The 18,222-nt window shown below is 40.3% G+C and overlaps 1 protein-coding gene across 3 annotated transcripts in view; it reads left to right on the top strand.

Moving 5' to 3' along the window:
* Positions 1 to 17,728, top strand: part of AFF2 (ALF transcription elongation factor 2) — a 329,870-nt gene extending 312,142 nt beyond the window's left edge. For all 3 annotated transcript variants that reach the window (XM_034064377.1, XM_034064376.1, XM_031047127.2), the window contains exons 20-21: positions 3,544 to 3,758; positions 8,293 to 17,728. In XM_034064377.1, the coding sequence (XP_033920268.1) occupies positions 3,544 to 3,758; positions 8,293 to 8,414 (337 nt within the window). In that variant the 3' untranslated portion in view covers positions 8,415 to 17,728. The remainder of the gene's footprint in view (positions 1 to 3,543; positions 3,759 to 8,292) is intronic.
* Positions 17,729 to 18,222: the final 494 nt, after the last annotated feature.

The following is an 18,222-nucleotide window of genomic DNA, read 5'->3' as shown; positions in this document are numbered from 1 at the left end:
TTCTTCGACAGTTTGCTTCTCAAGCCAAATGAAGGCCATAAAAATATCTGTTAATTAGCTAGCAAGTACCATGTCATTTCAGGAAGCCAAAGTAAAGTTAACCTTCATTGCAATGATATTTCAATGATTCGTTCAGTAATGAAAGACCAATGAATATTTCATTGATATATGGTAAGTGCTGTTTAATAAAACTGAAGGCATAATAGTGGTGAAAATGTGAAGGCACTTAGTCAACCAATTATCAGTGGCTTTATACTAATGTTAAAACACCCTCGCCTCAGATATGAAGTCAGGGCAATGCAATTATGATCTGCTATTCAGTGAAAGTGCATTGCTGCTGCAACCTTGCCTGTATCGTGCAATGTGTATTGCCACCTGACACACATTTCTCCTGCTCCTTTCTCCTTGCCACACATACAGTTACAGGAAAAACACAGGAGAAGAACTTTCCCTGTCTCTACTTCTTTATTTGAGTATGCTGAATTCTGGGTGAAAATGATTCTTGTTCATAGTCTCTTTCTAGTGGTTCATAAGATGTTACTATTAGACACTCCAAGGAAACAAAGCCATAAAACTGTAAAAGGGTTTGAAGTTTGACAGAGCATTGAAGTTTTCAAACACACTTTGCTCTGAATCAATGCAAACCCCCAACTTACAGCATTTTGCTTAAAAAAAACATTGTCTTAGATAATTAAAAATATTTTGGTATATATACACACACCAAATCCCCAAAATTGTTTTATGTGTATGTATAGAGATATTTCAGTATACGTTATAACACAAACTGAGGTGATGAAATACAAAATCTTCTTAAATAAAAACAGAAAAGGTATTTTAACACTAGGAAGGCAACTACTAAATTAAATTGTTTAATATATGCCAGTTTTTCAAAACATTGAAATGTCAGTGAAACCTTGTATTGCAATAAATGTACAGTAAGGTTTACATAACATTTTACTGCCAAAATAGACTACTGGAGTGTTACACTTCTTTTGTTTCTTAAGAAGTGGCTTATACCTAAAAATTTCATAGAGCAGAAGTTATCCTTTTATTCCTGTCCTATAATAGTCACCATGAAGTGTATGCTCTGCAGATGATGACATCTCCTTCACTATGTAAAGGAGCTGATTAGGTGCCCAGGTTTTAGATTCAGTGGGTTTTGACTGGAAGAGAAAATTCTTGTCTGGACACAAGGTAGGCAGCAGAAACCCAGCATTTGATTGAGCATCACTTCTAGCATAATACCCAACTGACTGGTCTCTTCCCTTTAACTTTGGAGATAAGGAAGTAAAGCTCTGAAAGTGCATACCTCTGTCCTTTATTCAGAGGAGGACTCACTTGACATGTAAGAATAACTGAATATGACAAGGCCTTGTTATAACAGTATTATTGTGAGCACCCATGACCAGACACACAAAGGCCACAGTTCACCCTCAGGTCTTCTGTCCCCTCAGAACAAAAGCTCTTCAGCTGTTTCAGTTGCCATTTATCTTAGATGTTTCCTGGTGACCCCAGGGATTGTCATGGGCCTGGTGCTGCCAATGGCAACATGTGCCCTGCCTTCCCCAGGGCTACTCTCTCTACAGCTTCCACTTATTCCCAGATGGGAAGAGAAGCCACACACCACAGAGGAGTAACTAAACACGGTCAGGGTATGGCACCACTGGAGGCACATCAGCAGTCTAGTTTAGAATGGGGACACAGCAGGGTATTCTTACGGGGTTCTTTTTGAACATAGCAAATCTTACCCATTGCCATGAAGTGTAGTTTCCTTGGGATCTCAAACCATCAAAAATCTCAGCTGGGCTTACTGGGATTTCTGGCCATTTTGGTTTGAAAGGGTTGTGAACCTCTACAGAGTTGGCCTGAGTTCCAGGCTGGCAGTGAAACAGAATTTCCTTGGTTTCATTACAGAAATGTTTCCCACCTCTAGCGACAGAAAGCACAAAATACAGCGATTTAATAGACTCGCCACAGTAATAATGGCTGTGCACAACAGGGTAAATCCAATGAACAATGTGCTTTATTTGGCAGAAGTGCGTCAGCTTGTTATAAGTGCCTCTAACAAAATACTCCTGATCTCCTCAGATACTTACAATTTTTAACTGCTCCCAGACCTAATCTAGTATAGTTCAGCTCTTCTGTGCATTAAAGGCACTGCAGCATGTGAAGTAACCAGGATGTTTTGAGACTTAAAACTGAAACAGTTGTGCCACAGGATATGCTTAAACTGTAAGCTGTGTAAAAAGCTAGTAGCTTCTGAATTGACTTGGTCTTTACCTCTGGAAAAAGAATGTATCACAGGAGCTTCTTGGCAAGCACAGGTAATAGCAGGGCACTGCTGGAAAATCATAGAATCATAAAATAGTTAGCGTTGGAAAGGATCTTAAAATTGGCAGCAAAAGCTGTTGTCATAAATGTGTTTCAGCCCAAGGCTGTGCTGTGGTGGCAGTCTGTCCTGTGGCACCTGCAAGGTATCAGCACAGTAGGTCTGTACCCACGCTTCATGTTCAGGTCTGTTGGTGGTGTCCTGTAAAGCCAAGAGGAGGAACTTTAATACCCTGGTGTTTGAATCAGGCCCATAATGAGTATGAGTGAGCTTGGTGCTGTTGCACAGTGTGAGACACCCAGTGGCAGCCTCTCAAGACGGGTTGCAGCATCCCCATGCAGAGGTTTAGCTTGGATGTTAGGAAGAATTTCTTCCCCAAGCTGTGTAGATATGGGATTTAGAGACATGGTTTAGTGGTGGACTTGGCAGTGCTGGGTTAGCAGTTGGACTCAGTGATCTTAAAAGTCTTTTCCAACATAAATGATTCTATGATTCTGTAGATTTCAAAGGGAATAGCAGTATGTGAGCATTCAGTGCTGCACAGCTCTAAACATGAGCTTGCTGTGCTGACCTCTGCACTGTATGCAGCCAGCAGGTGATTCCTAATTGCTGCTGTTAGAATTAAAGGAAAATCTATATTAGAACATTAGTGCTCCACTAAGTAGGTAACTTAAAACACTGCTCTGAACAAAACTGTGCAGATGAGCTGTGGGCAATTAGAAACAAATCTCCATAGCCACTCTTGAAGAATCCTATAGAGATATTCATAATCCTATGGTACCCTCAGCTCCTAAAACTGCTCTGCAGGGTGCTTTTAAGACTTGCACTTATTGTGGTGACTGTTTTTGGAGCAAACTGTCATTGTGGTTTTCACAAAATGCTTTGATAATAAGCCAATATTGCACATTGAGTGTTTTCTAACTGCCATTGCAGTTTCTGGTAGCAGGTAGAAAAATCATTGCAGCGATGAGATATTTCTTTGTCTGAAAGATTGCTCTATTTTGATGATAGATTTTTTTTTCTTTTTAAAATAACAGGTTCATTTATAGAGGAATTAAATCCCTTTTTATTTTCAGTCATTCCACTTTATAAGCTCTCCTTTCCCATAAAACTTGGAGATACTACACCCTGACTGGGTGCAGAGTTAATATTTCAAGTGCATTTAGGATGGCAGTGAAGTTGTGTAAGACTCACTCTCCTTTCACCTCTTGCAGGAGCACAGAAACACCATCACCCATGTCCCTGAGCCCGTCCCCCGTCAGCTCTGCTGGAAGCAGTGCAGGCACCGCCAGCTCCTCCTCAGCAGGGACCATCACCATCCCTCAGCGTATCCACCACATGGCTGCCAGCCATGTCAACATCACCAACAACGTCCTGCGGAGCTACGAGCACTGGGACATGGCTGACAAGCTGACTAAGGAGAACAAAGGTGCCCCACTCCGCTTCTGCTTTGTGCCTTTTGGCTCATCAGATTTAGCTTCTGTTCTCATAGGTGTTGTTGGGAATTGGACCTGGACTCACCGCATCTAGGAGCACAACTGAGACAGCTTGAGCAAACAGACCAAATCTGCTTGCTGGTCGCTGTAGCCAATACATATCTTCTCTTGTCAGGCACAGGGGGGATGTGTGACACACACTGAACATGGGGTTATCAGAGCAGCTGGCAAATAATTTAGCGAACATGAGCCCCAAGTGATGAGAGCTTTTGAGTCTGCAGATTTGTTCACAGTTTCAGCTCCTCATAGAGCACTGAGGTTATTTTCAGACTGCTCTGTCAATGGGTTTAAGACTACTAAAATGCTAGCTAGGATAATAAGCAAACGTTAGAAGTTATGTTTATGCAGGGAGTCGGGTTAGGAGATGTCCACTTTAAGCCATGACCTTGACTCTCCTATGGTTGAATTGCGAATCTGCTTGTTTATTCCTAACAATAAAATGTAAGTCTTTACCATAGACATTTCAAAGGAGTTTTGGCAAGCAGTTTGTGACTGGGATATATCAAGTGTAGTGGAGTGGCTGAGATGTAACTAAAGGACAAATTTGGCCTATTTGTTGACCAGCTGTGAACTTCCCCATGATAATGCAATTATTCAGATTCCAGCTTTGGGCTTACACAAATCATTGACAAAGCTTTCTTTGATGCTAGAGATACAGAACCTAACTGGGAAATATTCTCATCATGAATTGGCTCATTCTCTTAAATTATACTGAGACTTCAGATGGCTGACTTCTCCTGACAAATGTGCTCGCTGTGTGCAGTTTGATCTTACTCCCATTAATGTCAGTGGCAAATTTCCACTGATTTAGAGAAACTAAGCTTGAGATTTATAGAGTTTTATGTCTGAATGGTGGGTCATAATGATCTATCCCTGGATGAGGAACAATAATAGAAGTTCTGTCCAGTCCTCCCCACTGCTTCTTGTCTTTGTTCGCATTGGTTAATTTAGTAGCAGTGCAGTCATTTTGGATTTTTTCCATAGCTGCATCCATTTTCACAAAATGTGGAAGTGATTCCCTGTCAAATGTACTGCAGAATATTAAAGAGGGAATGCAGAAGGATGCTCTGATAGGAGAAAGAGATGGCGATAATCTTGTAATTAGCCCTGTGTGTTGTGGAGTTGTTAAATGTTCTACTTGGTATTGAATCAAAATAGCTCAGGCATTCAGCCAGCAGACAGAAAATGTACCCAGCCACTGCTGTTATCAGTCCTAAAGCGGGATGAGAAAAAACCTGCTGACTCTCTTTCTGCATTTCCCCCCTACACTCCTCTTTGTTCTCATTTTGATTTGCAGTCAAATAAACCCAAATCTGAAAAGCCATATAGGAATAATCTTTATTCAGATGAGCAAGTCCCTTTGACTGTATTGGAACTGGGTGCATGAATGAGGATTTCTCACATGAGCGAGACATCTAGGGTCGTGCCCTGTTCTTTCATACCTTGTTTCACAGACTGCAGCCACGTTACAGGGAATGGGAAGTTCATGTTACTTCAGATTTTATTTAAGTATCGTAAACCACTGGAGAGAGATCAGAGTTTCATACATGCTATAGCGTATCTGTCTTTACATTTTGTCTGGAAGGATACCTCATTTCTAGTTAAATACTGAATTTGAAGTTGCATCTTTATACACAATTAGACTGCAGTTTGAAAAATTCATGGGGTAACAAAAACCTATGTAAGAACTGTTGTGGTACTCTACAGCCATCATCATATCACATGATGGATTCTATTTACAAAAGTATTTAAGACACTTTGACATGAGGAATGGTACAGTGTTTTATGAAACCTAGCTGTAATTATCTTAGTAGATGTCATCTGCGCCTCTCAATCCAAAACACCTCTATCTTTGTGGCTGAGACAGGACTCATCCCTTTCCCCAGGGCTAGCTCTAATCCACCTTTGCCACCTGGACTGGCCATTGCAGTGCCCAAAATCCAGAGCACTGGTACATGGTCTCTTGAGTTGTAGAAATGCAGCATGACAGCAAACGGGATAGGTACAAACCCTCTGCTTTGAATCCCAGGTAAAGGACAGATCTCTTGGTCCCTCTCAGGAGTTTGGGCAGTCATTTCATCAGAAAATTGAAAAAAATCATAATCTATAAAATCATAATTTAAAAAATCATAATTCATTCCCCCCCAAGTAAGAGTGGTCGTAAAAACCAACCAAATAAATGCAAACCCACAAAGAAGCACACAATGTGAAATAAGAAAAAATCATTTTCTTAACCAAAAAAAAAGTCCAACAGAAAATACAAACCAGATCCAGTCTCTTTTTGGTTTCGGGTTTTGGTTTTCTTTTGCGGTCAGTTTTTATTGTTTCTATCATCTTCTGAATCACAGTGTGTGCCTTGCCCAGGAACATGTCCCTGATGAGCAAATAGAGATGGATGTAAAAATGTGGCCCCAGCGTTGTAATGTCTAATAGCCTTTACCTCTACATCTTACTGCTGTCATAGATGTTTCTTAGGTCATGTCCATGCAGACACAAGAGATTTCTTCCATGGTGTAGGAATTGTGCAGCCTCCCCTTGTCCACAGCTGTCAGCTTAGGTTTTGTGCTCCTCTGAGTATGCCTGCACGCTCCCAGTTTGGACTTGACTCATGTCCAGCTGGCTCAGAGCAGGAGACAGCAGCCCTTCTTGTCAGCCTGACAAAAGATGTGCCATTAAAATAAGAAGGCATGGCAAGAGGGAGAACAGTGGAACTGTGACCCGCCAAGCTCATCTGGTTTGAAAAGGAGAGTGAGAACATACTGCTGTGTACCTCTGTTTGAATTTCCCCTGGTCAGTAGACTTCAGAGTGTGGGGGGACTGGAAGGAGTTTGTCACAAGCTCTGCATCTGTAACAGGGCAGGCTAAACTGCAAACAACCCATGGGCTGGTTTGTGCCCATGAGAGATTTTTCACCGTTAATAACATCAAACTCTTAGCTGGGTTTACAAAACCAGAATTTTCTTAAGCTTCCAAAGATAGCAGCACTTTTTCTCTACAGCAGAAAACTATCAGCTCTGCAGGGACAAAGGCCTGTTCTTTCATGCATACATTTAATAGTGGATTCAATGCTTGTAACTTTCTCAAGAAATATTAAACTGAAATTAGGCTTTAAGGTGAATTCTCAGTGTTTAAAGCAATTACTATTTATCTGAGTCTAGAATGAGATCTCTAGAATGCAAGCAAGACAGTGCATTATTTCGCTTCTAAATGTATTGATTTTACACTGGAGAAGAGGAGTAAAAGAGAGGAAGGAAGATTAAAAGTAACTGCTGGCTGCAGCATCTTAACGCAACTGGTGATAGCCCTAAGCTTTCATTATGCTTGCCTCCAGCCAAATCACTTTGTGCTGTGATACTGCTGTAGCTCCCAGGCTGACCAAGGTCAGTCTGTCAATATTTGGAGAGAAGACCTCAAAGCAGCACTTGCTGAAGAAAGTACTGATAATGATTTTGTACCCAGCATCTGCTCTCCGGAACTGCAGCCAGCACAGTGTTAGCTGGCTGAGTGCCGTGTACTGGATTTTAGGTAGGGTGGGAATGTAACGGCTCAAACACTGTTTACTGTGACTGTTGGTTGTTATCTGAGTTCTGAGGGGATTCAACTGAGAGCAGGCTCCACTCACCTAAATATAGTGTAAGTAAGTGTTGCATATGTAGGGATGCCTGCACCCCAGTGAGCCAAAAGACAACTGTGGGAGAATAGAGGACACAATGCAGTTCACCATTGAAAGCAATTAGGAAAGGTCTGTTAGCTCTAACAGGATTAGTCTTTCACCCAGAGTGCATCTAACACATGGCATAAAGTAAACTAGTGTGTCGCTTCCTAACTATGGCTCTCTTGTTTAGTGACCTTCTGTTAACCCTTCCCAACAGCAGATCCCAGTGGCCTTACCCATCTTTTCTTCCCCCTTATAGGTTTCCATCTCCTAGATGCTATTTTCCTGCTGTGTTCCCTCTCCCCTATTCCTTCTCCCTGCCTACCCCACACATCTCTTGGGGTCTGCAGCTGCAGCAGAATGAGCAGAGGGCCAAAGCTGCTGCAGAGGCAGTAACAGAATTTGGAGGGTGGGGAAAAGAGCAAGCAAGGTCTTCTGTAAGATCCAGACTGGCTCATGCCCAGGAGAGGGTGCAGCATACAAAAGGAAATGCCACAGTTTGTTACCAGCTATTTAAATCATGCAATCAGCAAACCTAGGCTCAGAAAACAGAAAGTGCAAATCATCAAAGCTAAGGAAAGACTATTGGCAACCACTCACACTACGTTGTGGTTAACTTCCAGTGTGGATAATCTGATTTGGTCTGCTTAAATATATTGCTGCCTGTCTTTCCTATTGACTGTGTGCTCATGTGTGCAACGTCTTCCAAACTCACTAATTGCACTGCTGCTGCTGAGTGGGAAGTCATGGTATATATATGCACTTCAGTACCATTGCCTGAAGGGATGACTTCTGTTTCTTGTGTATTGCAGAATTCTTTGTAGACCTGGACTCAGTGATGGGACCCTTAACACAACACAGCAGTATGACCAATCTGGTTCGTTATGTTCGCCAAGGACTCCACTGGCTCCGCATTGAGGCTCATTTGTTGTAGTGACTGCTGCCCTGTTCATAACATCCCCATTCTTCTACCTCTACCAGCGCAGAGACGATCACTGGTGGAACTCCACTCATTTTTGGAAGTTTATTCATGTAACTTCATTTTTATTGCCTTTTTTAATATCCTATCTATTGGAAGTAGAAGTCACCATAAATTGAACTTATGACTCAAAAGCAGTATGTGTTGTACCATCTAATCATTTTCAACAATTTTCTATGCCTTGTGTCTCCTGGATCCTGCCATCCTTATGTGCTTTATGGAACGGTACATTCCCTGCAGTATTGTTTTAAGTCCATGCTGCCTTCAAGTGAAAACAAAAAAGCACTTTGAGAAGATATGGATTCCTGAGAAATAGTACAAAGCGTCTTAAATATTTGAGGGTATATATGAGAAATCCCTTCTGAAATAAATTAGTAGAAGTTATAGCTATTCATATGATTTAAAATCGTCTTCTGAACCTGAACCAAGCTTTTTGACGCTAAATTCCGGCATCATTACCTGACATAGTACATTCCTAAGGTTTCATGTTTCCTATAGGCTTAATCTCTAAAAGAGAACATTGGATATCTTACAGATAGATAATGTAAGATCACCAAAGGTGTTGAGAGGTAAAAAGTTGAAGGAATGCCTCATAAAAGAATGATGACACACTATGCAATGAGGTTTTGATATTACATTCTTCCTGTTTATTGTTGGCTTAGTAAATTCATTAGGCAGCAGAATTTATTGCAGTTTTTAGGCAGTTTCCAAATATTAGCTTTCATAGCCTTATCTACCATTCCTGTACTAAATCTGTGAGTTTTCTTTCAGTTTTGCTGTTTAGTTTCAATCAAATATTCATACAAGATTTTTTTCCATAGAACAATCTCTCCTTGCATAGTGACTCAGTGAAAGCAGATTTTAACAGGACTGCTGCACTCTAAGCATTGATATTGTATGTGAAAGTCCATTAATAAGTGTATGCAGATTCTTCATGAAACTCTAGAAGTTTAACTAACCAGCTACTGTTGAAACATTATAATTCCATGTGGCATCAATTTTCACCTATTTTGTTCATTTCAGAGCATTAGAAACGAACAGTATTATCTTGCTATCTTGAAAACAATGTCAAATTAAATAAAATCACCAGATTTACCCAAAAGCAATATAACATTTGTTTAATAATGGCCATGAATACTTCAGTCAGATTACCTGTTTTCCAAGCTCTGCATCTATTTACCCATGCTGTCATGTTTCGGACCATTCCTCTAATGCGTGAATAATAATGAGACAATTCAGATAGAATTTCAAAGCAATTGTGAATAAATTACACCATTTCACATTTGCTCTTTCCTCTTCTTTTTTTTCCCCTGTTATAAACTGCACTGCTCTTCTGGTGCCATTGCAAGAAGCGCTGGTGCATGAAACAAAACAAAATGAATTTATATCAATAATTCACAAGACTTTAAATGGTCTCATCTCATTCTTGATACGCCTGCATACCTTACTGAACTGTAAAATCCATTTCCATAAACAGAAAATGCTCATAGCAATGTAAATATTATTCTGTCTCATCTCATTGAAATAATACAATATGTGTATTAAATGCCATCCAGATATTAGTTAATTGCAATTACCTTCTGCTATATAAACCTGTATATCCTTTAATCTGGTGAGTTATTGGATTCTACTCACTGGGTTGTAACCATATAAATAAGAAAAATTTGCATTTAAGAGGTTCAGACTGTGAGGATTTTTAAAGCAGGCCCTGGATATTTGCAATAAGAGCAGTTTGAGGACTCTGCCCAATGCATATTTAAGACAAACTTTACTATAGCTGTTGTATATTAGCTCCCTGTAGTACTACGTTTTCTTAAAAATCAATAATTCCTAATGTTTTGTTCCAGAAGACTGTATTGTAAATGTAGCCAAGGTGCATCATTAGAGAAATCATCAAGTTTAGGGTTGTCTGCAAAGGACATTTGCAGAACAAGCACATCCTGTATTATCTGCACATTCCTGTTCCTGAAGTGGTCGATACACCCTTATCTGTTCTCTTAGGGTTTCAGTAACACGGCTGAAACATGAGTCTGACAGCATTCGTCACAGTGATTATGACCCCTAATGAATAAAACCATGACAGTGAGAACCATTCAGAAACGTAGATGAAAGGTGGCTGTTGGGTTTTTTTTAAAGCAAAAGAAAACAAAGCACTTGAAGTACTTTATTTAACTTTTTTAACAGGGTGAGTACTTGAGATGAAGTAATGTTGGGGTGGTTTTGTCATAAGCCACTGTTTTCCATTCTTTTTGCAATATCACACTAATGCAATCCAGTAAGTATTTAGTCTAATTAAATGCATTATCATCACTTTTTCCTTTAATGTAGACTGAAGCCCTAGACTTCCATGCATTTATGAAGGATTGATATGTCTTGAAATACAGTCTTCAGATACAAGACTGTTCAAAGAAGTAGCTGCAGTCACTTGGTAAAGACAACGTATTATCTTTCCCCTGGGGCTTGCAATAAACAGACTCCTATCTCTAAGTTTACCCCATATTCACAATCTTTTGCTTAAACAGCTTAAAGAATTAGCCCACCTTATTTTGTATCTTGTGACTTAGTTTGAAGCGTATGCTGAATCAATGGCATGATTATAGTAAGTCCAGCAGTCAAGTCTAGGATCACAAGCCAACTTACTATTTAGCAGTCTTGTTTCAAAAGCGGCTTAGAAACAAATTTAAATATAGAGAGTGAATTACTGTCTTATCCTTGGAGATGATGCTTCTTTTGGGGTAGTTATTAAGGATTATTGCACTTATACAGGCACTATATTCATCTCATTTCAAATGGCAACATGTCATCTTTGTGGAATCATTTTACCCCTTAAAATATTACTTCCAGCAGAGTTAATCAAATGAGATTGTTTGTTTCAATCCATGGGGAAGCAGCATGTGTTTGCTTGGGCATTTGCTATGTCTGTTCTTAATACAGCCCACTTCAGGCATTCAAACTCATGAACCAAGCTCCAAAAATTACAAGATTGGCTTCAAATCATGGGTGGGGAGGTTTTTAAATAAACTTTTTGGGTTCTTGTGTTGCCTTCTGGATACTGAGCTTTGAGGCTGATTTCATGACGTTTTCAGGCATTTTTCAAGCATGCGAAGGGCCAGAAATGACACATTTGTTTTCAATAGTGATAACTGGGACAGTGATGTAATCTCTCGATTTCTGCAGCTGGGATGTAAGGACACCAAGCTTCATAAAAAACTATGAGAGCTGACAAGACTTTTGTGTCCCATGCTTTAGGAGCTTTGGAGCAATATCAATAGTTCAGCAGTGAAGGGAACATGCCAGTAAAGGGCTAAATGCAAGCATTTGGGAGCTCCATCAGTATGAGATCCAAGGACAGCAAAGTCTTAAGTACTCAAGCGATGCATTTACATAGCACTTAACCTCAAGAGCTGCAGCAGGTCTTAAGTGAAGCATTTGACAATGTGCAGGCACAATGCCCTGCTCGAATGCAATATCTCCAGCCACATGAAGTGTGTTGGATCTTTGAGATCAGGGACCAGAGGGAAAACCTGAGATGATTAACCCATATGGTCCATGTTCCCTCAGAGTATGTCCTAGTGGATGTGGATCTCATCTGTGCTCCTCAGGCTCCTTTCAGAGGGCAAATAGTTCTGCCCACGCTTACCAAAGTAACAGTGTAAGTGGTTCATGCTGAGTTTGGATATCTGGGTTTGGCCCAGTATTTCTGCTGGTTAGTTTAGTTTGTTATTTTATTTTATTTGGTTTGGTTTTTAGTCATTTTGGTTTAGCTTACAGCCTTTTTGTTGTTGGTGGTGGTGGTGAATTTCACTACTTGCTTCTTATAGCTTAATTTCACTTTTTATTACATGGTCTTTGGGCTTTTAATCATTTAAATAGTCCCTCTGTGAATATATTGTCTCATTTATAAATTATTGCCTTTAAAAGATAGGGACAGGTCTGTTGATATCAATGTGGGATTTTTTGAAGAATAAAAAGATCAAGATCTTCATTCTTCCTAAAGAAACAGAATCTGAGAAATTGAATCTGGGCTGTAATTTCTTAGATTTTTTTCATTTCACAGATTTTATGGTGTTTTATTATAACAGTTCAGATTCACTGACAAGTTTTTAGGTACTTTGGAGAAAATGTTTTCATTGTATTTTTATTAGTATTGAATGCTGCCTGAATCCAGTGATTAGTTTCATGCGTGCAAATTAAAAGGTAGCAAAAATGGAGCTGGTAAGGATTCTGACTTGAGTATTAATATATTTATTTGCCTTTAATTCAGGAGAGACTCCACTACACACAGTATTGAAGGAAGCACATGTGTGTGTGTGTGTGTGTGTGTACACATGTAGATTTGGATGTGGATGTGCAACACAAAGTCCCTGCTTAGTACTTCATAGCACGGGAAAAAAAGATGCAATAGTTGTAATGGGAAAACACTCTTACCACTGCTGAATAGTAGCAGAATTATCAGTGTTCCTCTGTAGTTTGTATATAGTCCTATTTGCATCTGTTGTTTCCTTGCAGGCAATGAAGGTATGACAGGTAGTAGCAACAACTTTGTCATCTTGGTCCTGTGGCCCCTGAAGTCAGCGTCAAAACCACGTGCTGTCAATGTATTGTTTTTCAAAGGTTGACTCATGCAATAGAAAAGTGTCTTGAAATTTTAAGAAAGGAAAAATACTTCACAAGTCGCCAAAGAAAACTAGTTTGTCATTATGAACCAACTGTGAAATGTCCTGTAGGTGGGCAGGTACACCATTGAGGGCCTGTGCCGCTCGCAGCATCTCCCTGGCCTCACTGAGTGTGCTGGGAATGAGGCAGAGGGGGTCACAATGAGAAGCCAGTCCACTGTCCTTATGACATCTTCCAGCTTTACTTTACATACTGTTTTATAAACACAAATAAAACAAGTCTTGTTAATGTTGGGAGGGCTCATTTCCTCTGTTTCTGATACTTCTGGACTTCCATGGTGTAACCAGACCACTATCACAGCAATGCATATAGGCATTCTGTTTTGTCTAATGAGATATATAGAGAGTTAGATCTCAGTAGATAATCACTTGATATTTCATAGCCTATATGTAAAGGCTAAAAGCTCACTTAGTCTCTTCTTCAATAAAACCTCCCTGCTACTGAATGCAAAATGTTCCTGCCTGACTTAGAGAGCAGTCATCTTCTCTGCAGTACTCTGCCTTTCTGGTGGACTCAGTAGTTTTATTTTAGCCATTTTGTTTCAAAGATCTTTTGTCTTCCAAGATCAGTGATCACCTCATGCCATTTTAAACCCATGGTGGTAGGTGTGGAAGTCAGAGTGAGCTCAGATCCCACGGGGATCCCATGGCTCTATAGATAGAAATGAGAGCAAATTCTGGTGCAGGTGAGTTACTGCATAAAACTGGTGTCAGATAAGAATCAAATCTGACCTCCTTATGTTGCAGAAATACTATCAAGCTGTGTCCAGAAGTACAGGGTATGTAGCAACATCTCAGGCAGCTTATTGGCATTGTAGTCATATGAGGCAATTATAGAGATGTGAAAAGTGGTTTAGAGAAACTGGACAAGTTGGTGTGGTCTGACATTATGAATTTAACCTGTGCATGCTTCACACACGTACTGTTGGTATGTCCTGTACCATGGTATCCTACAGAATCTGAATGTGACACCATCTCATCCAGTTCCTTAACCCACCCCAGGGTGTCACCACATCTCACAGAGCTAATGCTTATCTTTGCCCTGAAATCACCATACAGTTAAACCCTTTTCCCTTTGCAACTCCAGGGAGGACTAAGCCCAGGGACAAAGTGGCCGGCTCAAGTAGCAATGTGTGTGCTCAGTGCTCTGGAGAGAGGCTGCAGAAAAGACCTGACCTTGCCTATTGCAGGCTGTGGAGCCACACACAGTTCCCTGAGCCCTCACCCTGCTCAGGGTGTTGGACTACTACAGGTTTGCATAACCCTGACCATTCGTGTGCAGGAGATGTGGTGGGGGACCAGGGCTGTGCACAACAGGAGTGAGTGGCCCCAGCACCTGGATGCAGCAGAGCTGTGGCTCTGCATTGCTTTTAGGTGTTGGTCCTCTGCTGCTGCAGGTGGGACTTGGATTTGGGCACTCTGTTTTCCATGCACTGAATCTGGGAGAGCCGAAGGAGTTGACAGAAGTGGTGCATGTGGTCACATCATAAAACTAAGGCAATAGTCACTGTATGCAGAATTGCAATTTAAATTGTAGTGTCCACAGGACCTCTCGTGCTTACAGGACTCTAGCTGAGTCCAACTGATGCCAGTTATTAAAGCCATGTGAGTGGATGATGCAGCTGTTTGAGACTTGTGTTCTTTAATTTTAACTGAGTTCCCCTCTATGCAAGTCCTGTAAGCACTCTATGCTGGATATAAGCTTGCTCACGGTTGTGTGTCAGTTTGGTGTAATTCCATTGAAAACCCCATCAAACAGAAATAGCTCTAATTTCTAGTCTGTTATTTCCTTCTCTGAATTAAAAGAAAACTCAGATTCTGAAGTGGATTTATTGTTTTAATGGGCAACAGTAATTACAATGGACCAAACTTTGAGCTGAGCACATGTAAAGTAACTTGTCTCAGCCTGTGGAATTCATGGGACCAAATTCTGCTGTCATGAGACAATCACACAAGTGAGCACTGTTCATCAAAGAAGAAGCTGGTTAGCAGAAAGGGCATAGGCTGTTGGGCCAGACCATAAGTTGCATTAAGCCCATCAATTCAATGGAATTACCCCTATTTTTGTTCTGGCTGAGCACTCTCACCCCACTGAAATTAGTTCAATGTCTCTGGACTAGAGCTGGCATAACTGCAATCAGACTTGCTCTTCAACTCAGCCCAGCTCAGGGAAACCACCGTTGACTTCAGTGACAACATGGAGTTATGGACATGAAGAAGCTTTGACCCACTGGCAGGAGGCTTTTACCCATGAATTTATAAATCAACTGAGTAATGGATAACAACATACATGCTTTATTTATGATAGAGGTAAAGTACAAGTTTCCCAGCTGGTGTAGGCTGGTGTATCTGTGATTCTGTGATAGGAGTACTGACTTCAGTGGAGTTGATCCAATATGCACACACTAAGGAGCAAACCCTCCAACCCCAGACTAATTTTTGCCATATCTCTATGCAGACAAGCTTCCAAAGCTTTTATCATCATGCCTTTTTTACTGATCATGCCAATGAAATTATTCATGTACTATAATCCTTGCCTTTAAGGAGATACTGTACTTCGCAAAACTATGCAGTATAGAGCACAACGTAAAACTGCTTTAGACCACACAGTCTGGGAAGGCATTATCAGAACTCAGACGAACAGAGCAGCTCTTTATCAGATGTTGGTGACATGTTCACTCTGTGCTTCCACCACCAAGTTTTATATATGGAGTGAATGATGGCTGTACATTTCTGATGACTGTGGGCCAGAGCTTCAACTGACGTGCCTCTAAGTAGCTCCGTAGATGTCAGGGCTGATTTACACCAGCTGAAAACTTGTCCTCTGCCTTTTCATACCATACTGCATGCTCTAATGTAGCTTTATAAATACATACTGAAACTGAGTATATATTGAACTGATTCAGCACCAGATAGTCCCTGCTAAAAGAATTGGAGGCTAATTTCTGCCTGCCATCTAGGCTTGCGTGTGTTTTGGTTTTAACTGAAATGCATGTTGCAATATCATTACCTCTGAGTTTAAATATTTACCGGCATCAGCATTAGCTTGCATAGAAAAATGGCAAATAAATTCAAATGTGTCATAAATGCTCAGTCTAGAAATGGAATCTGTTACTTTAGCTCAAAGACATTGAAGCTGGCTAAAGTGGTGTTTCTAATTCAAAAGCCGTGGCAAATATTTATCTAGGCCCAGTTTTGCTGTTCTTCCCCTGAGCATCCTCATTGGCAGGTTACTCCACTGAAAGCCACAGGAGTAAGTGTGTAAATGAGTGCTGAGCACACAGATTGCAGAATCGGGCACCAAGGTTGTCAGGTTGATGCAATCAGGAGTTTAATTTTAGCCATATGTATCATTTGAGGACTCTTACAAAATCTGTACATTTTATCCAAGCTGACAGTCCTTGTAATTCCATCAAATATTGTATCATTTACTCCTGTCTGTACTTTTGACATCTCTGGATTGCATATTTTCTACTGAATCTTAAATGCTGTTATTTTTAAACCCACATTCCCGAGGTCTAGGATGTATCATCACAGAGTATGAAAACAAGTCAAAGGATCTGGTTGTATTTTGCTCTGGTTTTGAGCTGTCCTTTTGTTGGTGTTCTGTCTTTGGCTCTAGTACTCCCACTATTTTAAAATCGGCTCGATTCAACTCAAGATCCTGCCTGTCTTTTGGGGAAAAAAGAAAGCAAAATACAGCTAAGGTTGGGGAAAACTCATCATGCAAGCTCAGTGGGTGTTTGCTCTTCCTGGTTGTCTTGATTTTTAACCCAGCCATGTTGCGAGTAGCCAAGTCTGCGTGTTCTCTTGCCCGTGTTTCTGGCTCTTGTGGCAAATACTAGATTTTCCTTTCTTTTGGGTTTTTTTATTTCATTTTGTGTATGTGTGTGTGCATGTAGAATGAAACAGAATATCAGGAAAATTTATATACACTTTCTTCTGGTTCCTGGAAATAGAGCAACATTATGACCTTACGGTCTTCCAGCAAAAGTCTGATTTAATTTCTGCATTGCAGTGCAACTTAATTAGCTATTGGAATTAGATTATGGTTTACTAAATGCCCTTTACCTTACATTCTTACTTTTTATTTACTATTGAAGTAGCCTTCTTTTTCTCTCATGTGTGCAAATACCGTATCAATAATCGCTGCAATTCCACAAGGTGTCTTTGTTCCGAGCAAGCATGTTATTCTTGTAAAGTTTTAAGTATAAGTTAAGATGTTTTGTACAGACCAAGGTAACTGTTAAAATGTCCAGCAATTACTGAAATGTTGTATAGTTCTAAAAGTTTGATTTCTTTTGCTTTATATGTATAAAATTGTATCTTGCCTGTTTTGCTTTGTATTTCCAACGTGTTGCACAATTATGCATTTTGTTTACATTTGTTCCTTCTTCAGACAAAAAATACCAGTAATACTTTATGTACAAACATTTTAAATGTACTTTTGTTGGTTTTAAACACAATGTCTCTGTATAAATAATATTGGTTGAACTGGTACCATTGTGTCTCTCATAGAGGGATTAATTATACTGCCAGTGCATTGAATTATTTAAAAAAAAAAAGGAAAATAAAATTTTTATGAAAATGTAACCCATTTTATCACTATAAATTATTCTGTCGTCTGCTATTTGCTCATTCCCCTCCCAGGATACAAGAAGTATGGTACAGTAAGTACTGTTCGTGGGAGAGCTGTCATTGGGTTTAATTTTTAATCAATGTGTTTGTGTCATTGCAGAGACTCGGAATGACTCGATGTTAGGAAATAGTGCAGTGCTGATACCAGCTGCAAGGTGATGGGATCAATAGTCTGCTTTCCCCGTCCCTAAGGGGCCTCTACTGCACGACAGCAGCCTAAATGCTGTCTGTCCCAAACCCCACCTGAAAAGCAGAGGAGCCAGGCTTCAAAGGCAGGGTATTTTTGGTTGCTTTCCCAAGGCTCCAGCATGACTGAAGTGGTATAATCCTGCATGTTTGCTCTCTGCACAGGGGTGTGCTTGTCCCCAGGAGCTTCCCGGGATGACAAAACCAGAACCACCAGATTTTACATCATCATCACAGCTCTGAGATGCAGTGCCAAGAACACC

The sequence above is a fragment of the Melopsittacus undulatus genome, chromosome 6 (genome assembly GCF_012275295.1).
Source record: "Melopsittacus undulatus isolate bMelUnd1 chromosome 6, bMelUnd1.mat.Z, whole genome shotgun sequence".
Lineage (NCBI taxonomy): Eukaryota > Metazoa > Chordata > Aves > Psittaciformes > Psittaculidae > Melopsittacus > Melopsittacus undulatus.
This window is presented reverse-complemented; position numbering and strand designations above follow the sequence as displayed.